This window comes from Triturus cristatus, chromosome 6 (assembly GCF_964204655.1).
Source record: "Triturus cristatus chromosome 6, aTriCri1.1, whole genome shotgun sequence".
NCBI lineage: Eukaryota > Metazoa > Chordata > Amphibia > Caudata > Salamandridae > Triturus > Triturus cristatus.
The window spans coordinates 1,478,982,344-1,479,001,231 of NC_140589.1; the positions used below are offsets into that span (position 1 = coordinate 1,478,982,344).

The 18,888-nt window shown below is 51.5% G+C and overlaps 1 protein-coding gene across 2 annotated transcripts in view; it reads right to left on the reverse strand.

Annotated features, from left to right (window-relative positions):
- PSME4 (proteasome activator subunit 4) overlaps positions 1–18,888 on the reverse strand; it is a 1,714,764-nt gene that overhangs the window by 580,326 nt on the left and 1,115,550 nt on the right. For both annotated transcript variants that reach the window (XM_085612595.1, XM_085612594.1), the window contains one exon: positions 13,714–13,818. In XM_085612595.1, the coding sequence (XP_085468721.1) occupies positions 13,714–13,818 (105 nt within the window). The remainder of the gene's footprint in view (positions 1–13,713; positions 13,819–18,888) is intronic.

Consider the following 18,888-nt stretch of genomic DNA (forward strand, 5'->3'; position numbering starts at 1 on the left):
TACCAGACTGCACGCAGGTTGTGCAATGGCAGACCTAGACATATTTTACCAGGCCGCTTCTGTGGGTGGCACAACCCGTGCTGCGAGCCCACCAGCGGTATTTGCATTTACACGCCCTGGCACTCCTGGTGCACTTTACTGGGGTCTGATAGTAAACCAAATAAGCCAATCATGGAATCCAATCAACATATACAATTTACATAGGAAGCACTTGCACTGTGGCACTGGTTGGCAGTGGCACAGTGCTCTGAGCGGCCAACACCATAAAAACACACGAGGCACAGCGACAAAAAGAGGGAGGGAGACTCACGCCAATGTGCCAGGTCCCCTCCAGCTGAAAAGTGGGGAGAACTACCCTACCCCAGGGAGTTCCTCATCACGAAGGCGGAAAAATCTGGACAGACCGTCGGCATTGGCGTGATCTGTACCAGGGCGATGTTGCACCGTGAAATCCATACCCTGTAGGGAAATGGACCACCTCAACAGCTTTGGATTCTCACCCCTCATATGCATCAACCATCTGAGGGGCCTGTGGTCTGTCTGAACCCGGAAGTGAGACCCAAACAGGTATGGTCTTAGCTTCTTCAGCGCCCAGACCACAGCAAATGCCTTGCGCTCAACAGCACTCCATCTCTGTTCCAGTGGAAGTAACCTCCTGCTAAGAAAGGCTACAGGTTGATCTAGGCCCTCCTCATTAATCTGTGAAAGAACAGCCCCCACACCATGCTCTGAAGCGTCTGTCTGAACGATAAACTCTTTGGAGAAGTTGGGAGCCAAGAACACGGGCGCCGTGCACATAGCAGCTTTCAGGGCCTCAAAAGCTTTCTGACAGGTGTCAGTCCAAATCACTTTCCTGGGCTGCTTCCTAGAAGTCAGCGCTGTCAAGGGGGCAACAATGTTGCCATACCCCTTGACAAACCTCCTGTAGTACCCAGTGAGACCTAGTAAGGCTCTCACCTCTGTCTGGGTTTTGGGCGACTCACAATTCAGGATGGTTTCTATCTTGGGTTGAAGGGGCGCCACCTGGCCGCTCCCAACCTGGTGCCCCAAGTACACCACGGAACCCTGCCCGATCTGACACTTACTCGCCTTGATCGTGAGGCCTGCCTTGCGCAGCGCCATCAACACTTCCCAGAGGTGGCGCAGGTGTTCTTTCCAAGTGGAGCTGAACACTGCGATGTCATCCAGCTAGGCAGCGCTGAACGAATCCAGTCCAACCAACACCTGATTGACCAACCTCTGGAAGGTGGCAGGGGCATTCTTCATCCCAAAGGGCATGACCCGGAGCTGGTAGTGCCCATCTGGGGTGGAAAATGCTGACCTCTGTTTGGCCCCATCGGTCAAGGCGATCTGCCAGTACCCAGACATTAAATCAAACGTGCTGAGGTAGTTGGCAGCCCCTAGCCGATCTATGAGCTCATGCCCATCTGGGTTTCCCCAGCCCTGTCACTCACGCAAGCCAGACAGCAGATACACATCGCGCAGAGGCGACTGAAATGGTTTAGGCAAGCAAAGGCCAGCTTTCTAAAAGCGGCGTTTGCAAACGCGGAATATTAAAATAAACCTTACGAGAAGGTGTACCTTATTATTCTGAGCTCAGGCATACTAAACTCGATCTTCTACCATGTTCCCTGAGCCTGTTAGGATCATAGGATGTAACAACCTTAACAGCCCATTCTGGCCTATGAGAACAGTGTAGCCTTACAATAGTGAAAAACGAAAATGGCTGTAATTCACTATTAGGACAGGCCACACACATCAGGGCTTGTCCTACCTTATGCTTACAATGCACCCTGCCCTTGGGCCTACCATAGGGGTGACTAATATGAAGTTAAGGGAAGGTTTAGGGACTGGCAAGTGTGTACACTTGTCCAGTCAGTATGACAGTACCAGACTGCACGCAGGTTCTGCAATGGCAGACCTAGACATATTTTACCAGGCCGCTTCTGTGGGTGGCACAACACGTGCTGCGAGCCCACCAGCGGTATTTGCATTTATACGCTCTGGCACTCCCGGTGCACTTTACTGGGGTCTGATAGTAAACCAAATAAGCCAATCATGGAATTCAACCAACATATACAATTTACATAGGGAGCACTTGCACTGTGGCACTGGTTGGCAGTGGCACAGTGCTCTGAGCGGCCAACACCATAAAAACACACGAGGCACAGCGACAGAAAGTACCTGAGCTAAAGTGAGCATCTTCAACCGGTCCTTCCGGAGAAAGGAGTTCACGCTCCTGAGGTCCAAGATCAGGCGTCGGCCCCCTTTGCCCTTCTTGGGAACCAGAAAGTAGTGGGAATAACAACCACGACCTACTTCTGGTCCAGGAACGCGCTCGACGGCCTTTTTGGCCAAGAGGGCCGAAACTTCCTCTCGTAGAAGATGCAAATGATCCCCCGACATACGGTGGTTAAGCGGCGGCATGGCTGGAGGGGTCGTCTCGAAGGGGAGGGAGTAGCCCCTTCGGACGATTTGCAGCACCCACCTGTCAGACGTAATGGAGCGCCAGTGGAGCAGGCTATGGCGAGCTCTGCCGCCCACTGGCGTTGAATGGGCCTGAAAGCTCGGACTAGGAGGGCTTCGAGGCGGATGCTGCCGGGGTGGATGTGGACTGACCGGCACGTTGACCTCCAGTACCGCCTCGGCGGAATCCACGTCCGCGTGCAGGTTGGTTCTGCGGCCGGTGGCTGGGCGGACGTGAGGAGGCACCCCTTCCTTGGCCACGAAAGGGACGAAAGGCGGAAGTTTGCGGCCGCGGGCCGAAAGACCCAAGGACTTGGCCGTGGCCCGGGAGTCCTTGAACCGAGCCAGCGCACTGTCCGCCTTCTCACCAAAAAGGCGTGTGCCATCAAAGGGCATGTCCATGAGGGAACTCTGGACATCCCCCGAAAATGACGTGGACCTCAGCCAGGCGTGACGCCGAAGCGCCACCGTGGTGGAAATCGCCCGACCCAGCGAGTCCATGGTGTCAAGTCCACACCGTATGGCGTGCCGTGCTGCATCTCGACCGTCAGCAAGTGCTTGAGTGAGTCGTGTCCGGGCCTCCACCGGGCACAAGGGCAGCACGTCCTCCACCGTATCCCACAGAGAGTGGGAATAACGGTCCAAAAGGCAAGCGGTATTTAAAGACCGCAGCCCCAAACTCATTGACGAGAACAGTTTCTTGCCAAACTGTTCCAACCTCTTGGATTCCCGATCCGGAGGAGCGGACGGGAAGGAGGATTGGGAGGTTGAGGCCTGCATAACCAGACTCTCGGGGTGGGGTGTTGGGAGAGGAAACTGGGGTCGTCCGGAGCAGGGCGGTGGCGCCGGGCAACGTTCCGGTCCACAAGAGGGACTGTGGAGGGCTTGGACCAAGTGCCCTGCAGAACGTCTATGAGGGCCTCATTAAACTGCAGCAGAGGCTCAGTGGAGCTTGCTGCCGGTTGAAGGACCTCTGTGAGGACGTAAGTCCTCACGGCCACAGCAGGCAACTCCAGCCCTAGGGCTTCGGCTGACTTGCGCAGCACCACTGAAAAGGCTGCACCCTCCTCCGAGGCCACAGTCGGAGGAGAGATGAAACCAGCGTCCGGGGAGGTATCCAGACCGCTGGCATCCCCCAACTCCTCTGCCCAGTCCTGAGAAAGTTGGGCCTGAGCAGCCATAGGGTCTTCAGACCCCTCCCAGTCGCCCTCGTCATCCGATTCCCGATAAACAGGAGGAATGATCGGAGCCGGGCAGTAGATGAAGCGTTCACAAATCGGCGCCGGTAGCGGCGTCGGGTAGCGCCGGGCCCGGACCGGGGCTAAACTGGGGAACGACGTCGTCCGGGGATGGCCTCGGGGGTGGAACCGGTGTCGGCGCCGGCGGAGGAGGCGTCGTGAGGTCGACCGACGCCGACCGAGATCCAGGCCTGGATCCCTCGGGGACCTGCAGCGTCTGGGCCGGAGCCGTCGACGGCGCCGGGGCCGAAGCCGCCGGCACGCGAGGTCGCCCAGTCGAACCTGCGGGGCCCGAAGGCGCGCCTACAGGCGTCAACAGCAGAGCCAGGGCCCTCATGGCCGAGAGGAAGACACTGACCTCCGCTGGAGTCACGTCAGTCCCAGGGACCGGCGGGTATGGGGACGGACGCGGCTCCTGCAGCTTCGACGGAGCCGCGGGTGTGGGACCACCCTGACCCTCAGCCGAGTCACGCGACCGGCGAGGGGAGTCCGAAGAGCGATGTCGTCTCTTGGACTTCTTGGAGTGCTTCGACTTACCCGAAGACCCCGACGAGCGATGGCTGTGGCTCCGCGATCGGTCCTTGGACCTCCTCCTGGACCGGGACCGAGAGCGGCGCGGAGCCGAGTGCCGAAGCTCGAGAAGCTTACGGGACCGCTCCGCCTAGCTTTCAACGTCAAGGCCTGGCAATCGAGGCACGACTCCGCGTCATGGTCGGCCCCCAGGCAATAAAGGCACCGGCTATGGTGATCCGTCACCGACATCAGGCGATGACAGGCGTCACAGGCTTTGAAACCAGGCATCCTACCGGCACCAGAGTCGAGTCGATAGACCAAAAGAAGTCAAAAAAGTTAGTCAAAAAATGAATAGGGGTAAGCTCTTCCCGGATCGGCGCTTACTGGCGCGGAAAAAAGAAGAACTGACGTCAGCGCGCGAAGGTGGCGTCTAAGTACTCCGACGACGTCATTCCGGCACACGACGCCGACGACGGACGCGGAGCCGCAGACGACGCCTAGCGACGCGCAAGGGGTATTGCTACAAAAATCTTTCCGGATCCAGCCGGACGCCTGGGGATATTCTAAGGTGAGGAATCTAACTAACGTGTTTCTTTCAGATATACAAACCAACACACACAGTGTGAAGAATATGCAGGAAGGCAAAAGAAATAACACACTTCCTTTGACAGTAACAAATAAATTTTGAAACATCATCACTATTGTAGGTATACAAGGGTGGACAACGGGGAGGCGGGTGGGTCAGTGAGGAATCCACAGGCAGATACTGTATCCACCAGAAAAAGCGTTACCGAAGGTAAATAACTTGTTCTTCTGATGGATACATCTGCCAGAGTATTCCTCACCTTGTGAAAAGATTCCCACAGCAGTCCCACTCCCGGAGGAGGGTGTCCACCCTTCTATACCAAAAAGTCCTGAAGGACGGAACGAGCAAAGTGTCCGTCCCTCCTCACCTCGGAATCCAAGCAGTAATGCTTCGCAAAGGCCCAAGTTGCTGCCCTACAAATGTCCTCCACAGGAACACCTCTAGATAATGCAGATGTAGAAGACTTTTTCCTGGTAGAATGAGCCCTTATACCCTCTTGATGCACAAGATAATCCATCTAGAAAGGGTGCGCTTGTGTACCGCTCTGCCATTCCTGCAGCCAACAAAGCCCACGAAGAGCTGGTCATCCACTCGAAAGTCTTTAGTCCTATCGAGGTAAAAGCTAACCGCCCTCTTAGGGTCCAAACGGTGAAGCCGCTCCTCCTCCTTGGAAGGGTGATGAGGAGGATAGAAGGTAGGAAGGGTAATGGATTGCCCCAGATGGAAGGGAGTTACCACCTGTGAGAAGTTGGCCTGATGTATGATGTCACTAGTTCTAGTGTACACCTTATATCAGTCCAAATACCCTTATGGTGATTGGTTGTAAAGTCAACCTTATAGACCAGCTATCCTAGTGGTAGCATGGACAAGAGCAGTCTTAGGCTAAACTCTGAATGGCATGTGAAGCCAGCTGTGATACCATATATAATCCCTTGAATACCAAATGAAAGGACACCACAACAGATATATATATAAAATAAAGTGTATTTATTCTAGTCAAACCCTCAGCACTCTTTATGAGATTAGAGGTAAGTACAACACAGTCTTATTTAAGCATACATTAAGTCACACAGGTAAGTAATACAGTTAGGCCCTAGGGGCCACGCAAACCATATACTAAGTAAGTGGTATAAGAACCACTGTCACGGAAATAGAATAGGCCTAGGCCTAGGGAATCGCTGGGGCTACACTACACTAGCGTTAGTTAGGAAGTGGGAGGCCCACGGGATTCGTGTGCAGAGTGGAAACACTCACGCGTAATGCGTAAAAGTCAATAGCAATAGTACAGTTTAGAAAACGGTAGATTTAGGACACTTCCGGAGTAGCTAGGAAGTTGAGACTTGAAAACTAGACACTAGGATAGTCACTATCCTGATGAGCACCGGAGTACCCAAGTTACCTAGCCCACAGGCTGCGGGTGCATAGGGGTGAAGATGCGTCGTTTTCGTCGTCGACTCCTATGGATGCCTGAAGAAAGATGCTGACAGGCAGTCAGTGAAGAGTGTCCGGTGGATCCCAAGGCTGGGATCAAGAAGAAAAGAAACCTGCAAGCAGAAGGGACAGAGTCAAGGTCACTAGCCAGTGACCACATGGAACCAGGAAGGAACCAGGCGATGTCGTGAAGATTGCAGGTGGAGGTGAAGCTTGTCGCTGCAGCCAGGAGGACCAGGAAGCGTCGAGGAAGACCAGGACCAGGAGGCGAGCTGTCCCACGAAGGCTCTTGCTGTCGGCGGCGTCGAAGTTGGACTAGGACTCACCAAGCCTTGGCAAGCGGAACCCACGAAGAACGAAGGACTTGCTTCTGGTGCAGACCAGGAAGGTCTGGGGTGCTTCTTCTTTGCAGAGAAGCGGGAGCCAGTCTGGAGGAGCCAAACCAGCGCAGAAGATTTCAGGGTGCGTCGTCACAAAGGCCACTAGCCAGCGGGCAAGCAACCGGACAGACGCGGCAAGCAGGAAAATGCTGAAGGGCCCCACGCAGGACTCGTGGAGTGTGGGGGGCTGATCTTCGGTGCAGATGGTGCTTGGGGTTGGGGCTTCTCAATCCCCGGTGCACAACTTCGAGGGTACCTCAGAAGCTGCGCTTTAAGTTACTAGCCACTTTTTCCAGGTAGCCGGTCCCACGTCGCTCGTCGCCTCCACGGATCTCAGCTCTGCTGTAGATGTGGATCAGGGTCGGAGAAGTCTGGAAGTCAAGGCTCTGGTCAGGCTCTGCAGTCGGTTCCTCGTAGAACGTGGGCAAAGCAAAGGGTAGTCTCTTGATGGTGCCTGTTTGCACAGGGTAGCCACTCCTTGGCTACAAGGGAGATTCTTCAGTCTTCTTCTTTCGTCGAATGTCGAAGGTCCAGAGTTTCTGTCCAGTTTTGCAGGTTCAGGATAATCTAAAGTCTTGAGGCCCAACTCCCACTCTTATATTAATCTGGGGGGCTGGGATACCTGCTAGGTCACGCCTTATGGGTGGGACCTGGGAGGGGGTGGTTACACCCACTTCCCTTTGTCCAGTTTCGCGCCAGAGCTGGGGCTGGAGTGCCCCAGCGCCGGTTTGAACTGGACTATGCAAGGAACACCTTGTGTGCCCCAGGCATGTCTCGTTCCTTTCAGCCCACCCTGCCCCAATACACTAAAGGCTGTCTGGGGAGGTGCTAGCACCTCCACAAGCAGGAAACCTATTGTCCAGGCCTCCCTGGCTGGGATCACTCCCAGCTGCAGGAGGTCAGACTTGTGTCGTGGCAGCAGCATCCATTTTGTGATGCTGAGGCTTTGGTCAGAGGCTAACAGTTGAAGTATGATTTTAACATGTCTTTCCCTCTAGAAGGGGGGAATAATATTCTCATGTCCAGAAATGGCATGGGGGTATTATTCCACAGTGTTAGACACCTTACACGACATGTTTCGATAAAGCCAAGCCATAGTTACCATAACCGTCTAAGATTATAAGGCACTTTAAGAGTATATGGTAGGCTATATCATAGAACAGCTATAAGGACAAGGTTCCGAAAGCTGCAGACAGGCTCAGCTCATGCTAGAGCACCATCTCACATGTTACCAAGCACTCTGCCTCCAGGATTGTTAAGGCCTGCCATAGGAGTGGCTGATAGGTACACAGGTGTCTATATGTAAGTTAGGTATAGGAATACTACACCTAAGCAAGGGGTGATTACATGACCTTGCCCCAGCTGAGTGATCAGCCAGTTGTGTCAAAATGGAAGGCCAGGCCAGGGGTGGCATAATACATGCTGCAGCCCCTGGTAGGCCTAGGGTACACCTATGCCCTGGGTACCTAGGGTACACTGTACAGGGGCCAATAAGGTGATCCTATCCAAATGGGTTATGCACCTAAAGTACATAGTATTAATTTAGAGAGAGAACAGCAGGGCTGTGGGTCTGATTAGCAGGCCCACAGCCACATCTAAGTCGAAAACCAGTAAAGCAAAAGCAAAAAGTGGGGGTGAACATAGAAAGCAGACCCTACTCTCCTACACCACCTTTGGCAGAAAAGCAGCCCTGGTCCGGAGTACCATTCTTTCAGCATGAATGGTCAAGAACGGGGGTTTCGAACTCAGAGCTTGAAGCTCACTTACCCTCCTTACCGAGGTAATGGTAATGAGAAAAACTGTTTTGAAAGACAACAGCCTTAAGGGACACTTGTGCAAGGGCTCAAAAGGAGAACCCATCAGGTAAGTTAAGACAAGATTCAAGTCCCATTGAGGCACAATAAAGAGAGTAGGCGGAAATTTGTTGGTAAGGCCCTTAAGGAACCGCAATACAATAGATGACTTAAACAAGGACGGCTGATCTGGAAAACAAAGGAATGCCGACAAAGTCGATAAATATCCCTTTACAGTAGCTACAGCAAAGCCCTGCTGAGCAAGAGAAAGAGCAAACTGAAGGATGTTGGATAAACTAGCCTTCAAAGGGTCAATAGACTTCTCTCCGCACCAAAGAACAAATTTAGACCACCTATAAGAATAGATAGATTTAGTGGTATGACGTCTGGCAGACAATATTACATCTACCACATCAGGCGGGAGAGAATAAGAATTCAGGTTGCCCCGTTCAATCTCCAGGCATGAAGGTGTAAGCTCTGGAGGTGGGGGTGTAGAACCTGCCCCTCCGACTGCAAGAGGAGGTCTGGTCTCAGAGGGAAACGGAGCGGAGGGCACGAGGAGAGGTGGAGAAGATCTGTATACCACACCTGTCTTGGCCAATCTGGGGCGATCAGTATGACTTGGGCCCGGTCTTGGTGAATCTTCCTCAGAACCCGAGGAATCAAGGGTGTGGAGGAAATGTGTAAAGGAGATGTGAGTCCCATCTCAACTGAAACGCGCCCCCCAACGCTTCCTGCTTCGGATACTGGAGACTGCAGAATGACGGGCAGTAAGCGTTCGCGTGAGTGGCAAACAGGTCCACCCGAGGAGTTCCCCACGTCTGAAAGACGTAACGAACCACCTCCGGATGGAGCCTCCACTCATGGTCGGCAGAGAACTGCCGACTGAGTCTGTCTGCACACACGTTCAGAACCCCGGCCAGATGATTTGCCATCAGACAAATCTGATGATCCCGAACCCAGGACCAGAGACGCAGAGCCTCTCTGCAGAGACAATGCGACCCCACTCCTCCCTGCTTGTTGACATACCACATCGCAGTAGTGTTGTCCGTAAGGACTTGAACCGACTGACCGCGAAGGGAAGGGAGGAAGGCCTTGAGTGCCAAACGTATCGCACGCAACTCCAAAAGGTTGATGTGAAGCAACCTTTCCTCTGGAGACCAAAGACCCTTGATCTCCAGATCCCCCAGATGCGCACCCCACCCTAAAGTGGATGCATCCGTTATCACTGTGGCCACCGATGGCGGTAGATGGAAGGGCTTTTCTTGAGACAGATTGCCCTCCACGCTCCACCAATACAAATCCGCTGCAGCTTCTCTGGAGATCCTCACAGACTCCCTGAGATCTCAGTTGAAATTATACTACTGCCTGCGAGGCACCACTTTGGCGCCCTCATGTGCCAGCGTGCATGGTTGACCAATAGAATGCAGGAAGCAAACAGACCGAGCAGACGAAGGACCTTCAGGACTGGAACGACCGCTCCATTGTAAAACAAAGGAATCATTTCCTGTATGTCGAGAATCCTTTGAGGAGGAGGGAATGCTCGACACACAGTAGTGTCCAGTACCGCCCCTATGAACAGGTTGCGCTGAGAGGGCACCAGGTGAGATTTGGGCACGTTTATCGAGAAACCCAATTTGTACAACAGCTGAGTTGTAACCTGCAGATGATTAAGCACCTTCTCTGGCGACTCCACTTTGATCAGCCAGTCGTCCAGATAGGGGAAAACTGGAATCCCCGACCTTCTGAGATGGGCTGCCACCACCGCCATCACCTTGGTGAAGTCTCGAGGTGCAGTAGTAAGACCAAACGGGAGGACCGCAAACTGATAATGTTGCGACCCTACAGTAAAACGGAGATACTTCCTGTGCGACTTCAGGATGGGGATGTGGAAATACGCATTTTCATTTTCAATTCTCATACAACATCAGTAAACATGCACAATGATGAGGTCCAGCACATATGCAGTCTTTTAAATGTTCCAATGTACCACATTGCATAACACAAACAATGATATCAGGTCTCCAAGTGCCGTATGCTCGAGTGGCAAGGTACCTAGAAAAGCAACGTTACACAAGTTAGTCGAATCTTATACAATACAAGAATGCAGGCGGGTCCCGGCCAAGAATATGGTCACTGCTCCTCATTAGGGAGCAGTTGCACCCAATCCCAACCATCTTATATGCTGTGCCTAATTTCATGGCTTCCACCAATTATAATATAATACCAGCCTTCCAGTCAAATTATAACAACTGTCCATGAGCTATGTAAGCAGATGATCCAGAAGGTAGTTAGTGAGAGGCGCCCATATGTCTCTGGGTCGAGAGGGGATGGGAAGTACCCCAGCATATGCGTTCAACTTCTCTTGCCACAAGATCAAGCCACCCAACCACTCCTTAAATTTCGGCGCCCGCCCCATGCCCTATCTGCATGCCACTCTATGCCTAGCCAATGCAACACTAAAGGCAACAAATCTGCGGTGGGCAGTCGGGATCTCTTCAACATACCCTAGCAAAGCAACCATAGGGGACACCTGAATTTTCAGCAAGGTCATCAGCGCCGGCGTCACACCTGCCGCCAGTACTCCCACACCGCTTCACAGGACCATGCCAGGTGCAGAAAGTCCGCCCCATCTACTCTTCATCTATCGCACCTTGCATTATCACGTAACCTATGACGGAATAACCGGGCGGGGGTAAGGTACAGGCAATGTAAGAATTTGTAGTGTGTAATACGGAGTCTGGCATTCGAGGAAACAAGCTCAGTCTGTTTACAGCAGTAGCACCACTGCTGGTCCGTGATTTCCCATCCCAACTCCACTCTCCATTTTGCACGGGCACGACATGCCCTGTATTCAGTCCCTGTATACAAGCTTCGATATAGGGTCGATACCAGGTGCGAGGCTTCAGGAGCGCGCAACATATGATGTAATGGGGAGAGCGTAGGGGGTTCCAGCGGGTAGGACGGCATATGTTCCTTCAATCCCTGCACTCAGTCGTACGTATAAAGAAATATCCATAGAGGATGCCGATGGGCCTTGAAAGAGCTGCGCCAAATCTTTAAATTTACCATTTAGATAGAGGTCACCCCAGGTATGTATGCGAAATTTGGATTTGGTTTTGGAGAAAACCCCTTCTGCGACTACAGGCATCTTCGAGTGGTATGTGAGGGGGAGCAGCGGTGAATAGAGCACCGGAACTTTAAGTATACGAAGTAGGCACTGCCAGGCTCTTACGGTGCAATCTACAGATGAAGGGCCCTCTGGACTGCTCTCCAGCACCGAAAGGATGACCCTGTCCAGTGGGATGGGGTGGGCCAGCCAATGCTCGGTGGCGACCTGAGATGTATATCTGGGGGGGTGAAACCAATAATGGGTGAAATGCGCCTGAGCGCAGAGATAGTACAGTTCAAAGTTTGGTACTTCAAAGCCACCTTCGGAGTAAGGTCTAGTCAGTATCTCCCATTGTAAGCGGGGCTGCTTACCACCCCAGACTAACCGAATGAGCTCAGACCGAAGCATGCTAAAAAAAGGGCGTCCGGGATACTGCGGGATATTTTAAAAAAGATATAAAAATTTAGGGAGGATGACCATCTTAATGAGTGAGATGCGTCATGCCATGTTGAGCGGGAGAGCAACCCACCTAGTGATACAGTTTGTGACATGTTCCAGTGCCTTGCCATAATTACTACGCAGCAATTCATCATGATCATTAGTGATGTGTATCCCCAGATATTTCACCCCTCCATCGCACCACTCTATGGGGTAGTCAATCGGAAAATGTTGCGCCGCGGGAGTGATCGGGAATATCTGCGCCTTGGACCAGTTAATCTCTATGCCCGACAACCCTCCAAATTGTATAACCTCCCGCAAGATCGGGTTGAGATTGTGTACCGGGTCCTTAACATACAAGGTGACATCATCCGCATATAAAGAAACTAGTATCGGTCGCAGGAAGCATCTGAGGCCTTTCTCCAAATGATGTTGACGGATTCTCGCTGCAAGGGGTTCAATAGCTAAAGCAAAGAGTAGCAGGGAAAGAGGGCATGCCTCTCGAGAGCATAATGGATGTGGAGATGTGCCCATTGATTTGTACCCGAGCCGTAGGGGAAAGTGTATAAAATCTGGATCCAGGTCAGGAATTTGACCGGAAATCCCATGCACGGCAGTACCGCAAACAAGTAATCCCACTCCACTGAATCAAAAGCTTTCGTGGCATCCAAGAAGACCGCCACGAGCGCCAGCCTCGGATCGACCCTGTGCATCACTGAGAACAGTGTTCGCAAGTTATGAGAGGTTGCCCTCCCAGGTATAAAGCCTGCCTGGTCTGGCAACACCAGCTTCTCCATTAACAGGCTAAGCCTATTAGCCAGAAGCTTGGCAAGGATCTTCACGTCTGTATTAATTACGGACAATGGTCTGTATGAATCACATTAAGAGCGACGATGCTTCTTCGACTTCTTCTTGTGCTTCAACTTACCAGTGCCTTGACCTCCCATGTGACCTGGACTTCGAACGGCACAGAGCAGACTGCCGGGCCTCGAGAAGCTTTCGGGACCGCTCCCGCAAAGACTTCGGATTCATGGTCCGGCAGTCGGAACACGACTTTGGGTCATGGTCGCGTTCCAGGGACCACAGGCACACGCTGTGTGCATCTGTCACTGACATCAGCTTTCGGCAGGAACAGCAAGCCTTGAAACCGGGCATCCCTTGTGCACCAGAAGTCGATGGACCCAACAAAAATGATGTTGACAAAAGTCAAGAAAAAGTCAGTCAAAAAGTGACTGGAGGTTCCAGTCTCTCCGGATCTGCGATTGCTGGAGCAGAAAAAGAAAGAACTGACGTCATCGTGCGAGGGCGGCGTCTATGTAGCTACCGCGATGTCATACCGACGACCACGATGCCAACGATGAACACGGAGCCGACCTACGCCACCTTTCGACGCACAGGGGTGCTGCTGATGAAAACCTTTCCGGATGCAGTCTGACGCCTGGGGGTAGTTCTAAGGTAAGGAATTCTAAGGTAAGGAATCTATAACTTTTTCTTTCAGATCGATTTTTTTTAGTTAAGAAAATTTCACTTTTCAAATGTAAAGTATGGAAAACGATTTACTTTTAAAAGTGTTCCGGGATTCCGAACATGGCGGAACAACTCAATACTTAAAATTATCAATTGAGATTCCCTGAAGGAGAACATAGATTTTAACTCACAATGTTATAAGCTATACCTGGAGATTTAACCATCACAATTTATCACCTGGAACAGGAATTTCAAGCAATGTATATAACTATTTTTGTACAATACTTACACAAGAGGTTGCTATACAAGTTCCCCAGTCACTGTATGTTTCAACAGTCATGTTGGATAAAGCCGTTCTAAGCAAGGGACATAAAAACGTCCTAAGATTTTCCACCTGTCGATTAAGAATAAAAAGGGAAAGTAAAAACTTAGCAATAAAACTATCAAGTAACATCTCAAAAAAGTGTAGCAACAAAGCAACAGTTTCAACATGAATGTATGAAGGAAGCACCCGCTTAGGATGCCGTAATGAAAGGTATGTGCCTGACTGCAATACAGCCTCTAATAACGCAATTTTGCCCAAAAACGACTTCTGGAAAATTGATAAAGCAAATGCGGTTTGTTTGCTTTCAAAGGCAGCTGCCTGTCAGCAAATTGGCTAAGTTATTAAACCTTGGCAGTGTCAAGATGGATGAGTTATCAAACAGACACTTTCTTCCAATTCTTTCTGTGTCAACTTCAAAGCCTACTGCTTTCGAAGTGTACGTAAAAGTCGTCAAGCAGATTTTAATGAGCATTCAATGAAGACATGGAAAAGATAGGAATGATGCATGATGAGCCCTACCAATAGCGTGGTCTACGGAATCAAAAGTGGAAGGGAGCTAAATACGAGAACCAACGCTAACAATAAGACAAATGGTGACCTGTCTATATGGTATCTTCATATAGGGTGTATATAGATGGTTCATCATGCAACAAAATACTTTTCATGAACATTGTTGCCTTTTAACTAAAGCTCTTTAAGAATAATTCCTTTCCAAAATTGAATTACCAGCCTACAAATTTGAACAATACTGTTGTGGACTGCTCGAGAATAAGACTTTAAAAGTACGAGCTAAGTCTGTTAAAGAACCTGCTTCAATGATGTGTGTGTTTTTAATCTGTAGGTCGTGTATCTACATGTGAACAACTTGATTTAGCCTTTTCAGTTTGCTAGTGAAGACCTTTACTTTTAGAGCAGATGAATGTGCATTAGTCATCTATAATTGCAATATTTTTCTCAACATACTTTCTCATGCAAATCATTTCAGATTTGAAGCCCTGGTGCCAGATTAGATTTTGGGTGCACATTCACCATCACAGGGTGCACCCAGCAAGGACTGGGAGCACACTCAATTGCAAAATAAGATGTAACCTTGGGAGTTTATATTTGCTCCTGAAGAGACTGGAGCAGTGAATCAAAGCATTGCTGTTCGAGAACTGAAAGCAGCGAGCGTGGACAGACAGCTTTTGGTCCAATACTTCTGCAGCAAGAACAAAATCTGTCCCCCTTATGAACTGAGCAAAAACCAAAGGAAATGATGGACGGAGTGGCAAAGTGAGCAAGGGACTCGCGTCTGAGCATACCCTGCCAAATTATGGCGAACAAAGCAAAAACCAAAGGAAATGATGGACGGAGTGTTGAACATTGCAAGCACTCACCACCAGTCAACTGATCTGGGTTTAATCCATCACCGTTCTTTAGCCCACTCTGCCACCCCAGTTCAGACATGGCCATATGCAAATCAGTCTGACCCTGTGCCTCATGGGAACAGTCAAGCCCGAACTGCCAAGCAATGTCTTCCCTGGACCGGAAACAAGCTTCCTAGGACCGTTTTCTGGCATTTCAGCCGTCTTCAGCCAGGCTTGCTTGAATCCAGTGGCAAAGTGAGCAAGGGACTCACGTCTGAGCATAACCTGCCAACATATGGCGAACAAAGCAAAAACCAAAGGAAATGATGGACGGAGTGTTGAACATTGCAAGCACTCACCCCCAGTCAACTGATCTGGGTTTAATCCCCAGAGTGGGCTAAAGAACGGTGATGGATCAAACCCAGATCTGTTGACTGGGTGTGAGTGTTTGATTGGTTCTGACGCTCCGTCCATCACCACCCCCTTTTGTACCGCTTTGTTCGCCATAAGTTGGCAGGGTATGCTCAGACTTGAGTCCCTTGCTCACTTTGCCACTGGATACAAGCAAGCCTGGCTGGAGACGGCTGAAATGCCAGAAACTGGTCCTAGGAAGCTTGTTTCCGGTCCAGGGAAAGCATGGCTTGGCAGTTCGGGCTGGACTGTTCCCATGAGGCACAGGGTCAGACTGATTTGCATATGGCCGTGTCTGAACTGGGGAGGCAGAGTGGGCTAAAGAACGGTGATGGATCAAACCCAGATCTGTTGACTGAGTGTGAGTGTTTGATTGGTTCTGACGCTCCGTCCATCACCACCCCTTTTTGTACCGCTTTGTGCGCCATAAGTTGGCAGGGTATGCTCAGACGTGAGTCCCTTGCTCACTTTGCCACTGGATTCAAGCAAGCCTGGCTGAAGACGGCTGAAAAGCCAGAAACTGGTCCTAGGAAGCTTGTCTCCGGTCCAGGGAAGGCATGGCTTGGCAGTTCAGGCTGGACTGTTCCCATGAGGCACAGGGTCAGACTGATTTGCATATGGCCATATCTGAACTGGGGAGGTAGAGTAGGCTAAAGAACGGTGATGGATCAAACCCAGATCTGTTGACTGGGTGTGAGTGTTTTTATTGGTTCTGACGCTCCGTCCATCACCACTCCCTTTTGTACCGCTTTGTGCGCCATAAGTTGGCAGGGTATGCTCAGACGTGAGTCCCTGGTTCACTTTGCCACTGGATTCAAGCAAGCCTGGCTGAAGACGGCTGAAATGCCAGAAACTGGTCCTAGGAAGCTTGTTTCCGGTCCAGGGAAGGCATGGCTTGGCAGTTCGGGCTGGACTGTTCCCATGAGGCACAGGGTCAGACTGATTTGCATATGGCCATGTCTGAACTGGGGAGGCAGAGTGGGCTAAAGAACGGTGATGGATCAAACCCAGATCTGTTGACTGGGTGTGAGTGTTTGATTGGTTCTGACGAACAAGTTACTTACCTTCGGTAACGATGTATCTGTAAGAAACATTAGTTAGTTAGATTCCTCACCTTAGAATATTCCCAGGCGTCAGACTGGATCCGGAAGATTTTTGTAGCAATACCCCTTGCGCGTCGCTAGTCGTCGTCTGCGGCTCCGCGGACGTCGTGCGCCGGAATGACGTCGTCGGAGTTCTTAGACGCCGCACTCGCACGCTGACGTCAGTTCTTGTACATAGCTTTGCGCGCCAGGAACGCAGAGCCATGCAAGAAACCGACACTGGTGCCAAAAAATCTAGGGCCCTGAAAAGGATAGCCTTAACCCTAGATATCAGTTCGCAGAACGGGGAGGATGGGTGGGTCGGTGAGGAATCTAACTAACTAATGTTTCTTACAGATACATCGTTACCGAAGGTAAGTAACTTGTTCATCTGAAAGAAACACGTTAGTTAGATTCCTCACCTTAGAATAGATACCCAAGCAATACCAACCCCGGTGGTGGGTCTGCGAACCAAGATCACACCAGAAAGTCCTGGAGGACAGAACGGCCAAAGAAGCCATCCCTCCGGACTTGGCTGTCTAGGCAATAATGCCTGGCAAACGTGTGCAGCGAAGCCCACGTCGCCGCCTGACAGATGTCCTGCAAAGGGATTCCCCGTCCCAAAGCAGTAGTAGCCGCTGTGGCCCGAGTAGAATGGGCTCGCAGCCCAACAGGAGGGTCCTTTTTTGCCAAGGAATAACAGGTTTTTATACACAAAACGACCCACCGGGAGATGGTCCGTTTGTGCTCAGCTTTTCCCTTCTTAGCACCCACGTAGCCAATGAAAAGCTGGTCGTCCACCCGGAACTGTTTCGTGCGGTCCAAATAAAAGGAGAGCGCACGTTTTGGGTCCAGACGGTGGAGCCGCTCTTCCTCTTTGGAAGGATGCGGAGGTGGAAAGAAGGTGGGCAAGGTGACAGATTGCCCAAGATGAAAGGGGGTCACCTCTTTCGATAGAAAGGAAGGACGAGGCCGAAGGACAACCTTGTCCGGATGAACAGATAGAAAAGGAGGCTTGGACGATAGAGCCTGGAGCTCACTCACCCGTCTAGCCGAGGTGATGGCTACCAGGAAAGCAGTCTTAAGAGTGAGAAGAGGACAATTGTGAAGAGGCTCAAAGGGAGCGCACATCAGGAACGTTAAGACAAGATTTAAGTCCCACTGAGGCATTACGAAAGGGACAGGAGGGAACGTGTGAGTAATGCCTTTAAGAAAGCATGACACTACAGGGGACTTGAAAAGAGAGGGCTGATCAGGAAGCCGTAAGAAGGCAGAGATGGCAGCAAGATAACCTTTCAAGGTGCCCAGGGCAGAGCCCTGCTGGGCCAAAGAAAGCAGAAAGAGGAGAACCTCAGAAAGAGGGGCGGAAAGGGGATCCACAGCCTTTGCTGAGCACCATGCCACAAATTTGTTCCACCGGCAGGCGTATACCGTCTTTGTGGAGGGACGCCTGGCTGCCAGAATGATATCACAGACTTCAGGAGGCAAGTCAAATGGCATCAACTGCCGCCGCTCAATCTCCACACATGGAGGTGGAGGCTGGACAGGTTCGGGTGGAGGACCGCCCCCTGCTGCTGCGACAGAAGATCCTCCCGAAGGGGCAGACGTATCGGAGGATCGGTCAACATACTGAGTAGCTCGGGATACCAGTACCTTTGTGCCCAATCCGGAGCCACCAAGATGACTTGGGCCCGGTCGCGCCTGATCTTCTTCAGCACTCTGGGCAGAAGTGGTATAGGCGGAAAGGCGTACAACAGACCGCAACTCCACTCGCGACGAAAAGCGTCGCCGAGCGAGTTCCGACGCGCAGAACTGATGACATTGCACGTTCTCGTCGGTGGCGAATAAATCTAACCAAGGCTCTCCCCACTGCTGAAAGAGACCTTGCACCACCTCGGAGTTCAGACGCCATGCGTGATCCATCATGCACCGGCGGCTGAGTTCGTCTGCTCTGGCGTTCAGAGAGCCCGCCAGATGTTGAACCACCAGGGTGATGCCCTGGTGTTCCAGCCATGTCCAGAGGCGCAGAGCCTCCTGACAAAGGGTCCACGACCCCACCCCGCCCTGTTTGTTGCAATACCACATGGTGGTGGTGTTGTCCGTGAACACCTGCACAACACTTCACCGGACAGAGGGAAGGAAGGCTTTCAGTGCAAGTCGGATCGCTCTCAGCTCCAACAAGTTGATGTGGAGGCGAGACTCCGCCGGAGACCAGAGGCCTCTGATCTCCGCCTCTCCCATATGGCCACCCCATCCCAGTAGGGACGCATCCGTCACTACGACATGCTCCGGTAGGGGTA